This window comes from Erithacus rubecula, assembly GCF_903797595.1.
Source record: "Erithacus rubecula genome assembly, chromosome: 26".
Classification (NCBI taxonomy): domain Eukaryota; kingdom Metazoa; phylum Chordata; class Aves; order Passeriformes; family Muscicapidae; genus Erithacus; species Erithacus rubecula.
Genome location: NC_136678.1, coordinates 3,087,417 through 3,107,970, shown reverse-complemented (window position 1 = coordinate 3,107,970; position 20,554 = coordinate 3,087,417). Strand labels below are relative to the sequence as shown.

General features: G+C 55.3%; 2 protein-coding genes across 3 annotated transcripts; both read left to right on the top strand.

Annotated features, from left to right (window-relative positions):
* Positions 1-2: 2 nt before the first annotated feature.
* Positions 3-8,961, top strand: ZNF76 (zinc finger protein 76). 2 transcript variants are annotated; one of them, XM_079326999.1, is made up of 15 exons: positions 3-153; positions 1,029-1,187; positions 2,284-2,364; positions 3,456-3,533; positions 3,695-3,897; positions 4,448-4,525; positions 4,881-4,997; positions 5,238-5,313; positions 5,624-5,749; positions 5,859-6,038; positions 6,257-6,490; positions 6,799-6,932; positions 7,622-7,774; positions 7,863-7,976; positions 8,245-8,961. In XM_079326999.1, exons 1-15 carry the CDS (start codon positions 75-77, stop codon positions 8,347-8,349), a joined length of 1,917 nt encoding a protein of 638 aa, XP_079183125.1. In that variant the 5' UTR covers positions 3-74; the 3' UTR covers positions 8,350-8,961. The 2 variants fall into 2 exon arrangements, with proteins under 2 accessions (XP_079183125.1, XP_079183124.1); XM_079326998.1 differs by having other exon boundaries at positions 7-153; positions 3,695-3,798.
* Positions 8,962-9,551: 590 nt separating this feature from the next.
* DEF6 (DEF6 guanine nucleotide exchange factor) lies at positions 9,552-20,402 on the top strand. Its single transcript, XM_079326982.1, has 11 exons — positions 9,552-9,858; positions 13,460-13,600; positions 14,994-15,179; positions 16,547-16,774; positions 16,854-17,000; positions 17,177-17,285; positions 17,366-17,664; positions 18,075-18,241; positions 18,427-18,625; positions 18,916-19,006; positions 19,245-20,402. The coding sequence occupies exons 1-11, from the start codon at positions 9,637-9,639 to the stop codon at positions 19,454-19,456; spliced, it is 2,001 nt and encodes a 666-aa protein (XP_079183108.1). The 5' UTR covers positions 9,552-9,636; the 3' UTR covers positions 19,457-20,402.
* The last annotated feature ends 152 nt before the right edge of the window (positions 20,403-20,554 follow it).

Genomic DNA, 20,554 nt, shown 5'->3' with positions numbered 1-20,554 from the left:
CGGCCCGGCCCGGCGCGCCCCGGAACCTGTATGGCGGGCGAGGGCTGCCGCGCGCGGGCGGGAGCGCCGCCGCCATGCCTGTTCCGGGGTGGGCGGGGCCGCGCGCGGTGCAGGTCGGGCCGGCGGCGGACCCGGGCCCGGCGGGTAGCTCAGGTCGGTGTGGGGGATGGGGGGCGGCGATGGCGGCCGGGCCCGAGAGCCGCCTCAGCCCCCGGGTGCCGCGCGGGGGGAGCCCTCCGTGTCCCCGCCGCCCCCGCGCCCTGCCCTCCCCTCGCACCCCGTGCCGGGATTTCCCGGTCTTTGCGGGGGGCCGCCGCCGCAGCTCCGGGGGAGCGCACAGGAGCCTGAGGCGGGTGCGGGGAGCGCGGCCGCGCCGAGCGGGCACCGCGCCCCGAGTGGCGGCGGGGACGGACGGGGCGGTTCGCCTCGTTCCTGGAAATCAAAAGATCGAATATCTGACTTATCTCAGAGGTCGCTCATGAAGAACGCGCTGTAGCTACTTTGAAAGATAACCCATCAGCAGAGAGTCTCTTTAGCAAAATGCGCTGTGGGGGTGTGGAGGCTTTAGCATCATTTGCTTAGAGCCTGAAACTGTGTCCCTCAGAAGGCTGGGAATTAGTCCGGAAAGGCAGGAGAGGAGGAGGATGCTTCCAGGGATAAAGCTCATCACCCTGCCCCTGTCTCCTGCCGCCCAGGACGTGCTCAGCCTGTAGGTTCAGGATTTAAAGTACTTGGAAACAAACGCTGCGGATCGTTTGGAGGGCGGGAAGGGCTTGAATGTGACATTTGTGCTGTCTCTAAGAAGAGGCTGCCATGATAAGCTTTAGTTCATGTTTGACTGTGGAATAGATTGTTATCCCTGTCTGCCTTTAGTGGGAAAGATGCAGTGTTGTCCATCTTAATCCTTCCTAATCTCAAAAGTCATTTGAGGCCACTAAATCCTTCCCTAGTGTGCAAAAGTGGAGAAACTAAAGGAGGAGGAGAAACTAAGGGGAGAAATTGAAATGGAATTGTTCTTTTTACTTAAGGCTCACAGCAAGGACGACGACCCCGTGTCCCACAGGCTCCTGGCTCTGCTCCCAGGCAGGATCCATGTGTGGGGAGCTGGGGCAGGATGGAGAGCCTGGGGCTGCCAGCAGTGACCCTTGGGGATGGCACCACGGCTTACCTGCAGCAGGCTGGCAGAGGTGAGGGCTGCCAGGGCTGCCAGTCTCCTCCTGGCTCTGAAATTAACAGTCAGACTCACCAAAAGTGCCACACGTGCACGGGCAGCTGGTGATTGTTGGATTTGCACTGGAAATAAAAATACAAATCAAACATGCCTCTGGTTTGGAAATGAAGCTGTGGAGATGGGAGAGCTGTTGTGGTAGGAAATAAAGGTGCTGTTTGTTCATACTGTTCTTTCCAGGATTGCTGTGGACAGGGAGCTGATGCTGTGGCATGCAGGGCTCTGCTCCACCAGAACTTACCCTGGGCTGAGCAGGTGGTTTTGCATCACTGGTGTGCACAGGGTTTGGTTCACAGCAGTGCTTTTCTCACCCAAAGAGCTGCCAAATTCCACACCTGCCCTTACCCTGGTGTTTGTGAGGTCCCCCTTTCTCCACCACCCACTGCTCCCAGGAACAGGAGCACACTGTTTCCCAGCCTGCAGAACAGGATGAAGGAGTTGTGCAGCTCCCTGTCCTGGGGGTTGCTCTCCTGTTTTATTTTCTCTGCAAACTCATTGCAAGTTTATTACACATGTGGAGCTGGACTGTCTAGGAACCACCAGGTTTTGTGATCCCCCCTTTCAAACCTTATGCTCCAGGTGAAACCAACCTGGATCCTCCATGTTCAGTGGGATGGAGCACTGCCCTCATTGGGTAAAAAAGTCATTGTTACAGGTTTGCACAGTCAGGTTTTGACAGAGTTCAGTCTCTACAGCCCAACACTGGCAGCATTTAGGCTCCTTTAGGTGCTGTAATTGTTTCCTAGCAGTTGATCCTCTGCCAAAGTAGTAGATAAATCTCCAGGCATTTGCTGATGCTACTCAGCACACCCAGTTGATTTTTTCTTCCAACACAAGTGTAATTGCTTTCTCTGTGAGCTCTCTCTGCTCCTTGGTGTGAGGGACAGCTCCTCAACAAGGGATGCCTGAGGGTCTTTGTCATTGTCCTGTCCAGAAGAGGGTAATTCCAGCATCTGTGGGGGAAAGCTGATCCATAACAGCCTAGAAGTGACAATTTCATTTGTGGGACAGAGGGACTGAGCTCAGCAGCTGATGACATGTTTTAAATGTTCCAGGTGAAAAGCTGATTGAAGGACAAGTCATTGAACTTGAAGATGGGACCACAGCTTACATCCATCAGGTGACAGTTCAGAAAGGTGAGGAACACACATTCCCCTCTTTCTGCTTGGAAGGACACTGTGGATGTGGCTGCAGCTCTCAGTGCTCCAGCATTTGGGCTCCTCTGTCTGTTCCAGCACAGGGTGTCTGTTGGGGTTTTCTTTCTTGTGGTTTTGAGGCTGAGTAAACAAGGATATTGTCTGCAAAGTTTTTAGGAATCTGATGAGAAGGTGAATTTGGTGGAGGTGGAGACAAATGTTTCAGTGTCATTTCACCTGTGGGCTCTCCCTGTTGTCATACCACAAGTCCAGTGAGCTGTGTGCTGTGTTGGTTCCAGCCACATGGCACACACACAGCTTGTTTCATGTGGGAGCAGCTGGGCAGGAATCTCCTCTGAACTGTGAGATAATAAATTACTTCTGGAATAGGTGTTGGTGGGGGAGGTTATGTGGGGATTGTTGGGAACAACGCCACCTTGGTTATTGCCCCATTAGCCAATGTCACCTCTGACATTAGGTAAGAGGTGTTGGGAATCCAGTTCATGTGGCAGGCACCAGAGTGGCACAGAGGAATCATCCTTGGCCCTGCTAAGATGCAAAAGGGCAGGTAGAAAGAGCTCTGTTACTTTGGGCAGTCCTTCCTTAATGCTCTCAAGGTCCTTGTGTGCCACCTCCCTCTTCCATTCTCCAAAGGCTGCTTTGAAATGGATATTTTATAGCTGACTGTGCCCCTTTCCCTTCTTCATCCTATTTCCTGCCTTCACATGCACAGTGAAAGGGTTTTTCCTTCTCACCCCTGCTTCCCCTGCCATGGGATGTTTGTGTTCTTCACACAGCTCTGTGCCAGAGCCATCCTTCTTGTCCAGCATATAATCTGGCATTTTGAAACTGGTGAGACACTGCATTACTCCTTTGAGCAAAGGAAGAGGCAAATCTCTGCATGAAGCCTTGAAAACCTCATAATTCTCATCAGAAGGGCTCAAATGGTGTCTTAAAACTTAGAGCTGTGGTTGCCTTTCAGGACAAGCAGGCAGCTCTGTGTCTTCTCCTGCCTGACAGCCTGAACTGCCACAGTGTTCCCCATCCTGAGTCCTCCAGGAAGGTGTGTCAATGTATTTCTTTTCCCTTAGAGGCTGTGGCTTTTGAAGATGGGCAGCCAGTGGTGCTGGAGGATGGCAGCATGGCCTTCATTCACAGCACAGCTAAAGGTAAAGCACTCCCTGCTCTTTCCCTGGCAGCTGGAGAGAAGCTGCAGAAATGTCTCAGATTTCCAAGGCTGGGGAGCTGAAGCACTTGTTTTCTGCCTCCCACTGAGCTTTTTTTTCAGCTGAATTTTTTCAGCTCTTTACCTGACTGTTTCCTCTTGCAGAGAGTTATGAGCCTGGCACATTCCAGGCTGTCCAGCTAGAGGATGGTTCCACTGCCTACATTCACCGTCCTGTCATCTTGGCACCTGGCAGCACCATCCTGGAGGTGCAGACAGAGTCTGGGCTCGAGGACTTGGCTGGGGAGGAGGAAGATGATGGCTTTGATGTGGACACCACTAATGCATTGCAGAAGTATGGCAGGAAGGTGAGGGCACAGCATCTCTTGGCCTGAGTTTGTGCCCTCCCTTCAGCAGTGCTTTTGTGCATCTGTCTGTCAGCAGCACCAGCTTTGAGAGAAGCAGCTGGGCAGGGCTCCAGTGTGAGTGCCACTGCTGAGGGGTGCCTGGCACTTGGGGACAGAACAGGGCTGTTTGGTGCCATGGAGTGCTGGGCCTGCTGCAGGCTCAGGTTTGGGAAGGGAGGAGAGCTGTGACACAGCCTTTGGTATGTCAGCAGTGGCTAAGCCATGGCCACTGTCCCCATGGTCACAAAGGCCTCAAAACCAAAACAGCTTCAGATGCTGATGTGCTGTCACTGCAGCATCAGTATCCCAGGTATTCCCAGCTCCATAGTGCTGTGGAGCAGGGGCTGCCAGGAGGGTGCTGGCAGTGCTGAGCTGGGCACAGACCTTCCTGCTGTGGCAGGCCCAGCCCCTCTCTCTGGGGAAGGGTGGGGTGGCACTGTGGCTGTCACTGCCTTCCTGCTCCACACTGTACAGGGAGGCACAAACACTGCCTGTGCTGCTTCACTCACAGGGGTCTGAGGAGGAAGAGGAGGGAGTGACAGACACCTGCCATGTGAAGATTGAGGACTCCAGCAACATCCCTTCCCAGGTCTGAATTTTTCAGTGACTGGAACTAGGCCGAACTCCTCTTTGCCAGTAATTATAAAAGCGTTGTGGTTTCTCTGCCGAGTTAGCAAATACTAACTGCACATATTTCAAATGAGCTGAGAAAGGGAGTTTCATGTCTGAGAACCCCCAGTGAGCTGGGAGGTGGGAGGGGGAAGTGCAGGTTCCTAGAGCCCTGTCACCTGGGCCTCACCATGTGGGTACAAGGAGGTTTGTAGGAACATGTTTTTGGAGGGTAACTGCAGGAGTGCATATGTATGGCAAGGAGGGAAATATTTGTGTGGGCTTGGTGAAGCTGTGGTGGCTTGCTGGATTGATTCCAGTACTTGTCTCAGCAGGATTTGCAGGAGGAGGAGGTGCAAAGCCAGAGGAAGGGGCAGCAGGTTGGCAGCAGAGCTTTCCGCTGTGGGTACAAAGGCTGTGGCCGCCTCTACACCACTGCCCACCACCTCAAGGTAAAGCAGGTGACATGGCAGAGTGCAGGCCAGAGCAGTCCCAGGTTACACTGCCAGAGCAAAATGCTCCATTGTGTGCAGTTGAGTTACATGCTGAGGTCCCCAAGAGACCCAGATGTGCCAATTGACCAAGATGCAATCCAACAGGGAACTTCAAATTCTCTCCACCAGCATTTTTCCACAGTTTCGCTTCTTCTTTGTCTTGGACCTCATTTTAGGGACCTGCTCTTTCTTTTCCAGGTACATGAACGTGCTCACACAGGTGACAGGCCATACACATGTGACTTCCCAAGCTGTGGGAAAGCATTTGCTACAGGTAATAGTTTCTGTTTTGAGCAGATTTCATTTTCTGTCCAACCCAACCCCTGCTGAGCTTCAGTCCTAACTCAGGTGTAGTAGAGCACAATATCCAGAGTATCTAAAGCAAGGAAATTACAGCAAGGAGCCTGCTGGGACATTGTTGTGGGCAAATAATGGTGGAAGCAAGGTTGGAAGTGGTGTTGGGGTTGATTATTTCTTCCCCTTCAAGCTTTACAGACACAGACACTCAAGTGTGGGGTGGTACCCAGCTTGTCATGGTGTTTCCTTCTCATTACAAAACGAGTTGTGGTCTCTGTCCTGGCCAGGGTATGGGCTGAAGAGCCACGTGAGAACACACACAGGTGAGAAGCCATACAAGTGTCCAGAAGACAAGTGCAGCAAAGCCTTCAAAACCTCCGGGGATCTGCAGAAACACATCCGCACGCACACAGGTGAGCCTCTGGGGCAAGAACTGCACAGGGGCAGCCCGGTGAGAGGGCTCAGGGTTCTCCAGGGGGCTCTGTGGTGGCAGGTCCCACCCACATGGCTCTGCCCATGCAGGTGAGCGTCCCTTCAAGTGTCCCTTCGTGGGCTGTGGCCGCTCCTTTACCACGTCCAACATCCGCAAGGTTCACATCCGCACGCACACGGGCGAGCGGCCCTACATGTGTGCAGAGCCTGGCTGTGGCAGGGGCTTCACCAGCGCCACCAACTACAAGAACCACATGAGAATCCACACAGGTAGGAGGGAGCCAGCAGCAGGGAGATTGGTGGGGCTGGAATGGGCTTTTCCAGGCTGAACGCTGCAGGGGTGGCCAGGGAGTTGGAGGAAATAGTGGGAATTGCTTTATTGGATTGATTATTGTCCCGGCAGTCTGTCTCCAGCTGTTTGCTCTGCTGGGGAATCCCTCCCCAGAGCATGAGGAGGGTGCAGCTCAGCTCTGTGGCCTCTGCCCTAGGGGAGAAGCCGTACCTGTGCACCGTGCCGGGCTGCGGGAAGCGTTTCACAGAGTACTCCAGCCTCTACAAGCACCACGTGGTGCACACGCACTGCAAGCCCTACACGTGCAGCAGCTGCGGCAAGACCTACCGCCAGACCTCCACGCTGGCCATGCACAAACGCAGCAGCCACGGCGAGCTGGAGGCCACCGAGGAGAGCGAGCAGGCCCTCTACGAGCAGCAGCAGCTGGAGGGTGAGCAGCCACGCCCCCATCAAGGTGTGGCAAAGGAGAGGGAGGTCACAGCAAGAGCAGCCACGCCCCTCTCAGAACCAAGTATGTGCCGTGGCCTCGTGCCTCCCTAGATCTGTTGGAAGGTCCTTGCTGTAAGTCACAGGTTGGGAACAGGTCCCTGCCTATTCTGTGGTACAGGGAAAGGCCATCACCTGGTGTCATCACGGTCTTGTGCTCTTTTGTGCTGGCTTTTGAGGCCACAGACAGGTCCAGAGGCCAGGCATGTGCTTTCACACTGATAATGCTGCTCTTCCCCTTCTCTGATCCAGCTGCTGCAGCTGCTGACAGAGGCTCTCCACTGAAGAGTCAGCACATTGCTTTCCTGTCAGAGATGGAGGAAGATGAAGAGGAAGATGCGGTGCCTACACAAGTCTCACTTATCTCTCAGGATGGGTCAGAGGAGGTATGGACATGGACAGCCTCCAGCATGTCAGAAGTGAGAGTCTGCCTCTACTCTGCCATGGTGTCCTTTGCAGGACCTTTTCCCAGCATTTTTTCAGACCTTGGAGCTTCCTGGGCTCTTCCTGCCCAGTGGGTTCCCTCCTATAACCTCACCCACTGCTGCAGTGTTGGTTTGGGGGGGTCTGTGGTCCCAGTGTCCCCCCCTTGCTGATGGGGTTTTGGTGTTTGTGTGATGATGGCAGCCCTTGGCTCCCTGCAGCTCCCCAGCTCTGCTGACCCAGGCTGGACTTGGAGATGTTTTGTCATCCCTTGTATACAGCAGTGCTTTTCTTGTACTTCCCTCCACCAGCTGCCCCTGTGCTGACTGGAAAAAACTTCCTTCTGTGGCACGAGACAAAGGAAACAGCTGCCAGCAGTGACTTGTTTCCTGTTAGCCTGAGATGCTCCTGCTGTCCCCATCCAGGCTTGAGACAAAAGGCTGAATGGGAAAGGGAGATGGGGTAGAAGGGGGGAGCTGAGAACCCCAGCACTGAGTTCTCTGCCATCAATTTTATCCATGGCCCTGGGCAAAGTCCTTGGAGTTCTCTATGCCTTGAGTCTTGCAGAGACTGTTTCCTCCTTGCCCAGACCAACGTGTTGCTAAACTCAGGAGTTGCCTAAGACTCCCTGAGTATCTGCTGTCACCCCCAGGTCAGTCTGTCTGAGGAAGAGCTGCAGGCCCTGGGCAGTGCCATCGGTGTGGTGACGCAGAGCGGGGTCCTCGCTGTGCCCGAGGGAGAGCTGGCAGGTGGTGACACTGGGACTGTGACTGTGGCCAGCACTGATGGCACCGAGGCACAGGAGGTACAGACAAAGCTGGGACTATCCTGCTGGCTCTGCTACTAAAGAACTGAATTTTCTTTTAAAACATGATTAACTGAACTTTTCCCAGGTGACCATAGTGGCTTCGGGGGCAGTGGTGTCAGAGGAATCGGACATCGCCCCGCTCTGTCATCAGCAGGTGACATTGCTGACCACCTCCCACGGCACCCACATTGCTGTGCAGGTACCACATGGCTCTTGCCACTGTCTCTTTCACTCCCTGGCCCTTCTGCATAACTGCCCAAGGGGCTTGCTCCTTAATTCCCAGATGCCCTGTGTGTAGAGGACAGCAGGGACATCCTGCTGGGATTTCAGAATACTTCTTTGTAAACAGCCCTTCTGCTTCACTTGTGTCACCCACCTGTGTCACCCCTCTGTCCTGCTGGGAGCCACCCTTACCTGCCTTTTGGGGGTTCAGCACTCACTCTGTCTCTCCCCCTTCCCTCCCCCAGCTGGAAGAGCAGCAGAGCCTGGAAGAAGCCCTCAGCATGGCCACAGCAGTCATCCACTATGAGCCAGTGCCACCTGCCACAGCCCTGCCTGAGAAGGGGAGCTGAGGCCAGGGGAGCAGCCAGGGCAGGGGAGTGGCAGCCCCAGCCTGCTGTGGGCAGGGGTGGTGGGTGCTGCAGGTGGGGCACAGGGCAGGCACAGTGTCTGAGCCAGTGCCAGCACGTGCCCTGTGCCAGCTGGGACACTGACAGGGCAGTGTGGGGCTGCTGGGGTGACCCTGTCTGGAGGGCTCTTCCCCCCAGGGAGGGAGGGCAAATACACTGGACTGCTGCCTGCTCCTGGGCTGAGCAGCAGCCCTCTTTTGAGGGGCATTTTACCCTCTCCCTCTAGGAATGGTCCAACAGGTCCCCTTTCTTGCCCACCCCTCCAGCTCAGGAACAAGAGAGCAGCACATGCACAGAAGCAATAAAGGCCCATCAGAGCAAGTCCAGGCTGTCCTGAGCTCAGTGTGGAGGGTGACCTGTTCCTGCCGTTGGAGCCAGCACTGGGATGGCTCCAACAGCAGTTCTCCCATTTCTTTGTTACACTTCCTTCTCAAGCAAGGCTTCCATAGCAGGCTCCTTGGCTGTGGAGCAGAGCAGCCAGCACTTGCCAGGAGCTAAGCTAGACCTGGATGTAAATGTTGAGTTGAAATAAAAACAAAATTTTGGTTTTTAAAAGGACCCCTCTTCTCTTTGGTGGAAGCTGGGGGGGAGGGTGGATGGTGATGCTCAGCAGCTGTAGGAATAAGGACATTGAGATTTGTGGAATTGGCCAAAGCAGCAGCTGTCCCAGAGGAGGGTGGGAGCAGGGTGAGCCCTCAGTGTGTGGCTTGGAGGGGCTAAGACATGTCCCTGAAATCTCACAGGGACCCATGCAAGCCTAGATTTAGGGAATTGTGTCTGTGAACACATCCTACATCCTCCCCTGAGCTGGGGAGAGAGATCCGGGCTGTGTCCTGCCCCTGCAGTGCCTTCAGCCCCTCCACTGCTCCCGGTGCTGGGTGGACAGAGCCGGAGACCTTCGAGATCCTCGAGTCCGGCTGTAAACCTGAGCCTGGCACAGGCTGCCAGCAGTCGCGTGGGTGGTTTTTTGGGCATCCCAGAGCAGTTTGTAGAGAAAGAAATTTCCCCGGGCACGGAACAGGCACAACCCCAGAGGATGCCACAGGCTGAGTCTCCGCTCGCCTGGTGCGACCGATCCCTTCGGAGGCAGCGCTCCCGCTGCGAAGGGAAGCTGCTGCTTGAGCCAGGGCGGGGATTTCTCTCCCCAAAAGGCAAATTACGACGGACTTTCTGCTGTGTGGGCCGAGCTCAGCAGAGGGCCGGTGAGCCCCGGCCGTGCGCGGAGCGGCGATGGGGCCCGGGGGGTTCCCGGGGCGCCCCGAGCAGGCGGCGCTCCCGCCCCGCGTCCCGCCCGCCCGGGCGGCTCCAGGAACCGGATCCGCGGGCTCGGCAGAGCCGCCGCCGCCGCCGCCAGCCATGGACCTGCGAGCCGAGCTGCTCAAGTCCATCTGGTACGCCTTCACCGCCCTGGACGTGGAGAAGAGCGGCAAGGTCTCCAAATCCCAGCTCAAAGTGAGTGAGTCCCCGGGGAGCGCGGATGGAGGGTGGGCAGCAGATCAAGTCCGGGGCTGCTTTGCATCTCCGTTTCCACGGAGAAAATGTTCAATATTAAGATCGATAAGATCTTGTTGTTGTCTTCGTGCTGGTTCTGGTGAAGGTCTCAGGTTCTGTGGCATCTCCCTTTAAAAAAAGGAGTGAGGGGGAATTAATGCTCAAATGTGTTTTCTAGGTGAAAATGATAAGAAATCTAAATTTTAGTTATCAGATTCTTGTGCTTTTTATGGCCAACTAAGAGTCTAAACTCTGTTTACATTTTCTTGCTTGCTGGAGCACCTGTGTTTCTCCTTGCTGAGCCAGTGGGTCGGGAGGTAGGGGCAGGTTGTTTTTAACGAAAACTCCTCAGTGGTGTGGCCAAAAATAAAACAGCACTTTAAAAAACTCTCTGCTTTCCCGTCTCCCCACTTCTAGCAGCTTTCTGGGGGCTCGTGTCCTCAGCCCTTCTTCAAACCCGTCATAGCTTTAAAAACCTTTTTGTCTGCCCCCGGGCCAGGGTTCCTGGGACCCACCAGGGAGCCCCTTGGCTCTGAGAATAATGATTTTCCAACCTTTGCACATGGTGGGAATGTGGTTTTTTGGTCCGTTTTGGTTCTTAGGCTGGCACTGAAGTTGGAAATGTTGGTACCAGGGTCTGAGATGAGAGAAGAGACCTGAGCAGAAACATGCTGAGCACAGGGAGCTATTGCGTCAGGACTTGGCAGCTGCTGCCAGTCTGTGAGCCCAGTTTTGAACCACTGCAAAAAGATCTCCTTTTCCTCTATTCCCTGTATTTTGTAGAACTTTCCCAGGACAGACTGCAGGGAAGGTGCTGGACTTTGGGAGGGGGGTGTGCTTTGGCCCAGAATTAAGAGTTTGCTGGCAGAGATCTGGAGGAGAAGCAGCGTGAGGCAGATTCTTCCTGCTCAGCCTTTGTGGCTGAAAGCCTTCAGCTTCCCCCCAGAACTCATGGCATGTGCCCTGCAAGCCACACTCACCTGCTAGAACTGCAGAAATAGCTGAAGGAATTAAGGAAAATCCTAAAGTAGGCCAGAGCTTAATTCTATTTGCTAATCCTTGAGAGGGGCTGCTGTGCTCCCTTCACAGCATCCCCTGCAGCACTAAGCCTGGCCCAGGCATGGGATGGACCCAAAAGCACCAGCAGTGTTTGTCTTGAGAAATCTTTACCACCAGTGACGATGCTGAGGCCACAGAGACTCTGATTTTAATGGCAGTTCCATGGAAAGTTTGTGCACAGTCTGCAAACCCTGGTGATGCTGGGGGTGGCACCTCCAAAGTGACATTACCCAGGGGGACACTTCAGAGTGGGAGGGATGTTCTCCCACGCGCCTTCAGTGACGGGATGGGTTGGCAGTAGGTCACTGAACAGCAAAGCTCAGCTCTGGATGATTTCCTGCTGTCTCCAGGCCAGGGAGAGCTTGTTTCCACCCCCAGAACCACTCGAGTTTGCCCCAGCCTACACAGGCCAGCCGCGGTTCAGTGAGGAAGGAATCCAGGGTCTCGCAGCTCTGAGCTATAAAGTGTTAAGTGCTCTCCGAACTCCTGCAGGGCTGCTGAGCCCTGAGCCGGGCCGGGCTCTGCTCCCTCACCCGGGCGTGTTGCTGCACGAAGGGTCTTGAGCAGGGGTGGGAGACACACCGGGTTTGCACCTAGAGGACAGAGCCAGCCCCAGAGCTGGGTAGGATCGTCCTGGCAGAGGCTGAGCTCCAGCCACGCTGCCGGCAGTGGCTGTGGAGGGGTTTCAGCTGAAGGTGCAGCTGTGGCAGCCGTTGCAGGGGCAGTGCCTCGCAGGCAGGCGGGTGTGCAGATGCTGCTGTGAGTGTAGGTGTGTGTGTGCACAGGAAGGAAGGACAGCTTGCGGTCGGTGCCGCGCACCCAGCAGGGTCGGGTGCTTTGCTCCCAGCACCAGCCCTGCTCTTGGGAAGCGTTTGTGCTCTCAGTGCCATCGCATCCCCCTCCCTGGCCGGGCTCTGGATGCGGGATGGGGTGTGGTCCCTCGGCTGGAAATACCGAGCACTGCCCCGGTGCTTTTGGGCACCTCTGCTCATGTGTGATGGGTGTGACAGCGGTGGGAGAGGGTGGAGAACAGAAACAAGGCTGATGCTCAGAGGAATCCAGTCAGGCAGACCCCTGCCCCCCCGGCCATTTCGTAGCATCCCTTTCCCTGCTGTTATTCTCTTCCTCCTGTCACTGTTTCAGAGCCTGCAGGAGTTTCTCACATCTCCCATCTCCAGTCACATCACCATTGACCAGGCCAAGGCTTTCCTCCTTGTTTGTCAGTGACAGGCCTGCGACAGGAGGGGCTTTGGGTCACACTGGAGGGCTCAGGGTGTCCCCCATGCCCAGGATCACAAGGGACCTCACAGGGCGTTCTGGGGGTGCTCTGGGAGAAGGGGTGAAGGATGGAGATGAGGGAAACATTGGAAACACAGAATGGGACACGATTCCCAAAGTTTGAATTCATCCTGATGGATTTGTTACTGTTCTGGAGGATGTCCATGATATTCCCAGGCCTTTCCACCGCTGTGTGGACCCTGGGGCTGCACTGAGCCCCAAAAGGCACAGCCATAGCAGCAGTGCTCGGGGCTACAGCCCTGTTGTGTGAGCACAGGGTGGAGTCCTGCTGATCCCATTGGTCCAGAGGGTGGAAAAGAGAACGAAAATCTGGTCGAGCAAGAACTGTCTCCAGCTGCAGCAGCCATCGTGGCCTCGGGCAACTCCTCTCCTGTGGGAGGAAATTTCCAGCTTAGCACAGAGGAGCAGGGATGCTGTTCCATCTCCTCCAGCCCCTCTCTTGAACCATTGGCAAGCTGCATTGGCAGATCCTGGTGCAGTGGGGAAGTTTCAGTCTGGGACACTTGTTTAACCATCTCCTGCTTCTGGGATGTAAAGGCAAGGAGAGCACCATCTGCCCAGCATCAAGAAGCTAGAGATACTAGAAGCTAGAAGCTAGAGATGGTGCTCATGGGCAGCCTTGCTTTCCAGCACGTGGGAAATCTCTGAGCTTGTAAACATGCTTTATCTGGGGGGATTAGAACAAAATGGGCTGTTGCTGAGTCTTGCTGAGTATTTCTGTGGATGCTGTGTCCAGATCTCCACTGTCTGCTTCCATTCCAGACAAAACCTTTGCTTAGTTTCTCACCAGTCTTTCCTATTTTCATGTTTCCATCTGTCTGTCACCCCATCAGACAGTGGCTGCTGCCAGGCAGGGCTATGGTTATGCCAAATGCATAGCTTGGGGTGGCTTATCAGCTTTTCTAGATCAGACCGAGTCCTGTTTGCTCTGAGAGATTTGAAACAGCCCTTTCAAGAAAGAAGTTCCTCATGTGCCAAGAAAAGAAACTATTGTGGAAAAATCCTCGTTTTTTGCTTGTTTCTAAATGATTCTGTAAGTTTTACATTTGGAAATTATGCCAGAGCCAAAGTTTGACTCGATGCTGTGGCTGCTGGGAGGTGATGCCATGCAGGCACAGTTCTCTGTGAGGAGGTGGCACCTTGGGGATGCACTGGGGCAGGGCTGGAGGCTGTTCACCTTCTCAGCAGCTTTGTGCTTGGCCAGGTGCTGTCTCACAACCTGTACACGGTGCTGAAGATCCCCCATGATCCTGTGGCACTGGAAGAGCATTTCCGTGATGACGATGACGGGCCCGTGTCCAGCCAGGGCTACATGCCCTACCTCAACAAGTACATCCTGGACAAGGTGAGCTCTTTGGTTATCCCCCACACCTGCTGTTCCTCACCTGAGGACACTGAGGTTCCTGGGAGCTCCCCTTAGCTCTTGGAAATCACCTGCCTTGCTGGGTGGAAAGGGTGCAGAGAGATGGGGATTGCTCAGGTGAATGCCAAAACGAGTGAGAAATGTTTAATACTCAGTGTCTCCCTGGCAAGGATGAAGTCATCTCTGTATGTCACAGCTCTGAATGGAGCAGCATCTCTGCCCACATTTCCTGAAGGGCTCAGAGAGAGAAATCAGCCCCTTTTATCCTCTCTAGCCATGCTCAAATTTGAGATGTGACCTCATTTGGCCGAGAGGAGAGGGAGAAGGATGAGGTGCAAGCAGGAGCAGAGTTGGGGTGGGCAGGGGCTTTTTCCCTTTTTTCTGCAGTTCAAAGACACCTTTGTCTGGCACAGCCAGGGGTTGGTCTGTGGGTGCTGTTTCCTCCAAGCATGTGAAGAAAGGAAGAATGGCTGACAGCTTTCTTCCACTGTGTGCTCACAGAAAGGGGCCAGAGCTGGGTGCAGTAACCCTTTGCTCCCCTGGCTCTCCTGGTGTTCTTGTCCCTGTGCCATCCCTGTGCCCATCTTTATCTTACCCAGAACTGGTCAGCAGCTGCCCAGCCATACTGATTTTGGCTGCAGGGATCTGGTCTGCAGCAAGCCAGGGCAAAGCCTTCCCCAGTTCTCTCAGCCCAGAGCAGGAGCTGCCCAAAGTCAGCCCAGCCCAACAGACTGGCCAAAATCCTTCCAGTTGGTTCCTTCCCACATGGTTCTTTGGGGGGTGATATTTACACCCACCTCTTCTGGTTTCATCATGGCTAATAGAATCAGAGGCATCTGAAAAGGGGGAAGTGGGTTTTCCTAGTAAGAGAAGCTTTTCCTTCAACTTTGCTGCTACAGGCCACAGTTTTCTCCTGTGCTGGCAAGTGCATGATTCACACAGCTGGGACAGGACACCCAGGGACAGCCAGAGCTCCTCTGATGCCCATCACAGTTCACCCATCTGCAGCAAACGTGCTGCCTGGGGCAGCTCCCAGTGCCAGGACACAATTAAAGAGCAGCAGCAGGGACAAGGCACTATTCCTGCTGGCTGCCCTCAGGCCAGCACTTCCCCTCACTCCTCAGTTCCTCTTTGTGGTTGAATGGGATAACAAGAAACCCCAAACCATGGAGGCACTGAGGAGGTGGGATTGGAGAGTTCCACATCATCCTGCCTGCACTGCACCCCAGGGTTCCTGCTGGTGCTGCCAATCACCCCGTGCTTCTCACTGGACAGATTTTAGGAATGAGGGGTTCTTCTGTCCTGCACTTCCTCCCCCAGAACTCCTCTCTGTGGCTCTTCAGTTCTCTACTCACCCCCTGACTCCTGCCTGCAGGTGGAGGAAGGTGCTTTTATCAAAGAACAGTTTGATGAGCTCTGCTGGACCCTGACAGCAAAGAAGAACTACAAACCTGACCGGAATGGGAATAGTGTTGTATCCCACCAGGATGCCTTCAAGCTCTGGTGTCTCTTCAACTTTCTTTCTGAAGACAAATACCCTCTTGTCATGGTGCCAGATGAGGTAGGACCTGCCTCTCCTCCCAGCCCTGACTTCCAAGGCTCCATGTGTTGGCAGAGCCCCATTTGTGGGTGACACATCCCACTATCTCTTCCTGGCATGTCCCACTACATCCTGCAAGATGTGGTGTTCCAGGGGATGGGACAGAGGAGGCTGGGGTAGGACAAGGGGGCTTTCTGCCCTGGACACCCCTGCTCTGCCCACAATCACCTCCACTGCCCAGGGAGAAGAGGGGGACTTTAGAGGGGAGACCCCTCTAAAGTGCTGCACCTCTCCTGCCAGAGGGCAGTGGCACAGCAGACCTGGCTGTCCCTCTCTGTGGCCACTGCCACCCAGTGCTCAGCCCCTGCCCAGCATGAAGGGTGTTAAGGGTGAGGTACCAGCCAAAGAAAAGCCTCTAATCTCCAAATCTCCAAATTCCACAGCATTTGGGGGGAAGGTTCTCCCTTTCTCTGGGGTCAGATTAAACCTCCATGAGAAGGGGGGCAGATCTGTGGAGAATGGACAAGTGTAAAGGCAAGAGTGGCCTCAGCAGAAGGAACTTGGCTGGGCAAATGGCTGCTGTTGCCTTCTACACCATCAACCTCCTGAGATCAGCAGAAAAGTCAAAATTAAAAAAAAAAAAGAGGAGAAAAAAGGCAAGAAGCACAGTCTGCGCAGACGTAGGAGGGCAACCGCACTTCCTGTGCCCTGGGAGAGGTGTTTCCTGTTCCCCAGACCATGAAAAACTGAATCATCCTGAGCAAATGCATTCAAGTCTTGCCCTTCTCACAGTTAAATGACATAAAAAATCCAGCTGGGTGTGGGGACCCTGCTGTGTGTCACCTTCCTGCAAGGCTCCCTGCAGTCACCCACCTGAGATGTGGCAGCAAAATTTGAGCTGGAATAAGTCTTCCCCATGTCATGTCAACCACTTTGACTCATTTTATTTTCAGTTATAAAATGATGCTTATCTCCATAGTGACCTGTCCCCCTGCTCCTTCCCAGTGATTTTTGGAAAGCAGTGGTGCTGAGCTCACTGTGGCTTTGAGATATCAGTCCTGAATGGGGTTCAACAGTGCTGGTTGTACTCCCTCGGGCTCTTGACTACTACATTTTTCTTACTCTGCAGACAAACTAGTCAAAACATCTCAGCCTTGGGGTTAAAAGGAAAAACCTCCCAGGAGAGGTCAAACTCTAACTCAGTTCCAGACTCCTGAGCCAGCCTGCTGCCTGGAATGCCTCAGCCATCACAGAGAGTGATCCCTCTGGGATCAGGGTCCTGCATCTCCAGGCTGGAGAGAGATGTGGCCTTGGGCTCTCCAAAATGGGTCAATGGGGTGGGGACAACTCTGGTTTCTCCCTGTCACTGAGTGTCCCCCTCCCCACAGGTGGAGTACCTGCTGAAGAAGATCTGCACAGCCATGAACGTGGAGCTGAACTCATGTGAGCTGGAAGATTACCTGTCCCAGGAGCCGCAGGGGCAGGGCGGGCTCACGGTCTGGCAGTTCCTGGACATGGTGAACTCGGGGCGCTTCCTGAGAGGCATCGAGCAGGAGGCCATCAGCATGGCTGTGGAGGAGGTGTACCAGGAGGTCATTGAGGATGTGCTCAAACAGGCAAGGAGCCTGCATATTCTAGGGCACAAGCTCCATCCTGCTCCCAGCCTGTTTTGATCTCCATGTGTCTTGGGTGCAGGGCTACCTCTGGAAAAAGGGCCAGCTGAGGAGGAACTGGTCAGAGCGGTGGTTCATGCTGAAGCCCAGTGTCCTGTCCTACTACATGAGTGAGGAAAGGAAGGAGAAGAAGGGGAGCATTGCATTGGACAAGCACTGCTGTGTGGAGGTACAGCCTGTGCCAGGCTCAGCTTGGGGACAGCAGACCCTTCAGAGGCTTGGAAGGGAGACCAAAGAACACACCATTTCACATCCATGAGCATGGCAGAGCCAGTCTGGTGGCCGAATGTGGGGGGATAAGGTGAGGTACAGGGGGTAACACTGTGCTGTGTCCTCTCCCTGCAGGTGTTGCCAGACAGGGACGGGAAGAGGTGCATGTTCTGTGTGAAGACCTCGTCCCGCACCTACGAGATGAGCGCCTCCGACACCCGGCAGCGCCAGGAGTGGACACTCGGTCTGTGCCCACCCCACGCCCCTTCCCCAGCTTCCCCATGGCCCCTGTGTGCCCCCACTGACCGTGCCCTCCCTCCCCAGCCATCCAGACAGCCATCAGGCTGCAGGCAGAGGGAAAGAAGTCCCTGCACAAGGACCTGAAGCAGAAGCGACGGGAGCAGCGGGAGCAGCGGGAGCAGCGCAAGGCGGCCAAGGAGGAGGAGATGCAACGACTCAAGCAGCTGCAGGAGGAAAAGGAGAGGAAGCTGCAGGAGCTGGAGCTGCTCAAGGAGGCCCAGAGGCAGGCAGAGATCCTGCTGCAGGAGGAGGAGCAGCGGCGGAGGCAGCAGCACGAGGAGATGCAGAGGACCCTGGAGATCCAGCTGCAGGAGGCTGAGCAGGTGAGTGCATCCCACGTGGGCTGTGGTGCCCATGGGGTGGGTGCTTCCTTCTCCCCTTGCCCAGGGCAGCCCAGGGGTTTGGATGCACAGTGCTGCTGCCACCCATCACCTCTGGGCTCTGTTGTGCCTGAGATCCCTTTGAACAGGAGATGAGAAAAACCTGCCTCAAGGGCTTTAGCTGGGGGACAGTGGGAGGTAAATGCTGGTGTCAGGTTGAAGCCCATTTCTGATCTCACAGCCAGCACTGGCTCCAAATGACACAGCCTATCTCCTGAGCAGGGAAACAGCTTTGCTTTGGACTGTCACCATGGGCTGCCCCTGCTCTGGCCCACTCCACCCCGTGGGTCTAAGTGGGCTCTGGGGACACTGGTGGTGGCCTGGCCAGCTGATGGCTCCTGTCCCCGCTGCAGGCTCGTGCCTCCATGCAGGCAGAGATGGTCCTGAAGGAGGCAGAGGCAGAGCGGCAGCGGAAGCGCATCCTGGAGCTGGAGGACATGCAGGAGAGGCTCCAGGAGGCCCTGCAGCAGGAGGTGAAAGCACGGCAGGACGAGGAGGCTGTCAGATATGCACAGGCCAGGTAGGACTGGGGCATCCCTCCCCCTCCTTGGGCAGCAGCTGGGATGGGGATGTGATCCCCAGGGCAGCTCAGTGCTCCCGGGTACTGGGGTGTGCTGGTAACTTCCCCATATGCAGGCTGGGACAGGGAAAGCTAGTGGAAGGAGTGGCAGGGGAACATCCTCACCTCTTGCTCTTCATTGTCAGGCTATTGGCTGAGGAAGAGGAGAAGCTGAAAGAGCTGATGAAGCTGAAGGAGGAGCAAGAAGAATATATCATCAAAACTCAGAGGGAGAAGCAAGTCCTCAAGCAGGAGATGGAGAACAAGAACAAGTGCCTGGAAGAGGCACAGAAGCAGCTGGAAGAAGTGAGAGTGAACAGACAGCGGGTGGACCAAGATGTCATGGTGAGCATCATGTCTGTGCCACTTCTCAAGGGAATTTCCAGCCCTCACAGAGTCACCTCCATACTGGGGAGGACCAAGCTGGAATTGCCCTGGGGACAAAGCACTGGTGTCCAAAGTGATGTTGACAGTGGGAGTGTTTGAAGGGGGAGCAGAAGATGTAGAGGAGGGTGAACTGGGTCTCCACCCCAGAGGGAAGCTCCAATCCAGGCTTACTCAGAGAAGGGAAACCCTTCACAGTCCCAGATCAGGGCAGTGGGGCACTGGCTCACCCCTGTCCCCATCCCTGGCAGGCGGCCCAGCGGAAGCTGCGACAGGCCAGCACCAACGTCAAGCACTGGAACGTGCAGATGAACCGACTGATGCACCCCATCGGGCCAGGAGGTAGGAGAGCAGCTCACCCTGCTGAGCACCCTTCCCTGACCTCCTGAGCACAGCCATGCTGGGGCTGAGCCCTGACCCCCACCCCTCTTGCCCTTGTTGGGGGCATCTGGTGGCTGGAAGGACACTCAGAGAAGATATTGCAATGCCTCCTGCAAGGAGGGACTCCACAAACCTTTTCTCAGCTGAACAGTCAGTTTGGGCCCCAGGTAAACAGCTCTCTTTTTCTCTCCACCCCCAGACAAGAGAACAAACTCGAGTGGAGGAGTCTTCGCTGGCTACCAGCCCCTTCTGTCACGGAGAGATTCTTCCCTCAAACTCAAGCAGAGGGTGGAGGATAAAGGCAGTGACCTCACGAGGGAAAACAGCAAGGAAAATGTGAGCAATGGTGGGAGCAGCAGCGTGTTGCCATCTCCAGATGCGGACACCATGGCCACAGAGCCCACCAATTAACCCACCAGGATGGCAGAGCCCAGCTGGGAAGGGCAGGGCTCAGCTTGTCCCTCCAAGTGGACGGTCAGTGAGGCAACCTCTGGGTGGAGCTGAAGTGGGAACCAGCACAGAGCCGACAGGGGACTGCATAAGGCAGAGGTGCTCCCATTTCCATCAGTAAAGGGCTGCAGCCACCACGTGCCATGAGGCTCAGGCAGCCCAGTGCTGGGGAGAGGGCAGTGGGACCTTCTCCTCTGGACTGCTGGACTAAACTCCTTGTGCTCTGTTTTCCACCCTGTACTGAAAAAGAGCTGCTGATGGGTCAGGACCCTGAGGCCCAGGGCTGCAATTCCCCCTTGGTTTCTACAACAACCCTTCTGCATCACTCACTGTGCTCCAGGGGCCTTGCCACCAGCCAAGGACACCTGGACTGACCAAGCAGAGCCTTCTTGTCACCCCCACACCACACCAGGTGTCCCTAACTACAGCCACCACTGTGTTCCTGGCAGTGGTTGTTAGTACTGGAGTCACTTAATTAGCAGAAACTAACGACCAATAAAGCTTTGGGAGCAACTGGCCAGAGACCTCCTGCCCCACACACTAGTGGGCAGCAGCCCTGTTTCTTTGGCAGTGTGGGGTGTGAAAGAGCCCTTTGAAAGGGGTCAGCCACAACCTGTGGGAAACTGATTTGGGGTTGATGTGTGGGAGGAATAGAGGGACACAGAACAAAACAAAAAGGCCCCAATAACACACCATGAGGGTGTTAGTTTTTCAAGCATCTCTGTATAAATACAGTCCCAGCCACCTGGGGTGTTTATAGTGTGGGGCATAGAGCCAGGGTCGCCTGTGGAGCAGAGCAAGCTCTGCACCGACTCTGTGCTCCGTTACTCGGGGATGAGCTGAGTTCGTTAGGGAGATTATGATCTTGTTTCCTCCCAGGCCTCAGAACGCTGCTGCCCCCGGCCTCACAGTGTTTTCCTCTCTCTGTTTTTTTCCACCGTGGCCGAAGGGGCCGCGGGACAAAGCGCTCAGTGTGTCCGGGCTGCGGGCAGGCCCGGCCAGTCCCAGGCGGGGACTGACGCATGGCGGGGCAGGGCCAGCGCAGGGGCCGCGGCTCAG

Coding starts and splice junctions, on each gene's coding strand:
- ZNF76 (XM_079326999.1), top strand. CDS start 75: ATGCCTGTTCCGGGGTGGGCGGGGCCGCGCGCGGTGCAGGTCGGGCCG. Junction 6,039..6,256: donor CCACATGAGAATCCACACAG/GTAGGAGGGAGC, acceptor CCTCTGCCCTAG/GGGAGAAGCCGTACCTGTGC. Junction 6,933..7,621: donor CTCAGGATGGGTCAGAGGAG/GTATGGACATGG, acceptor TGTCACCCCCAG/GTCAGTCTGTCTGAGGAAGA.
- DEF6 (XM_079326982.1), top strand. CDS start 9,637: ATGGGGCCCGGGGGGTTCCCGGGGCGCCCCGAGCAGGCGGCGCTCCCG. Junction 15,180..16,546: donor TTGTCATGGTGCCAGATGAG/GTAGGACCTGCC, acceptor CCCTCCCCACAG/GTGGAGTACCTGCTGAAGAA. Junction 16,775..16,853: donor TTGAGGATGTGCTCAAACAG/GCAAGGAGCCTG, acceptor TCTTGGGTGCAG/GGCTACCTCTGGAAAAAGGG.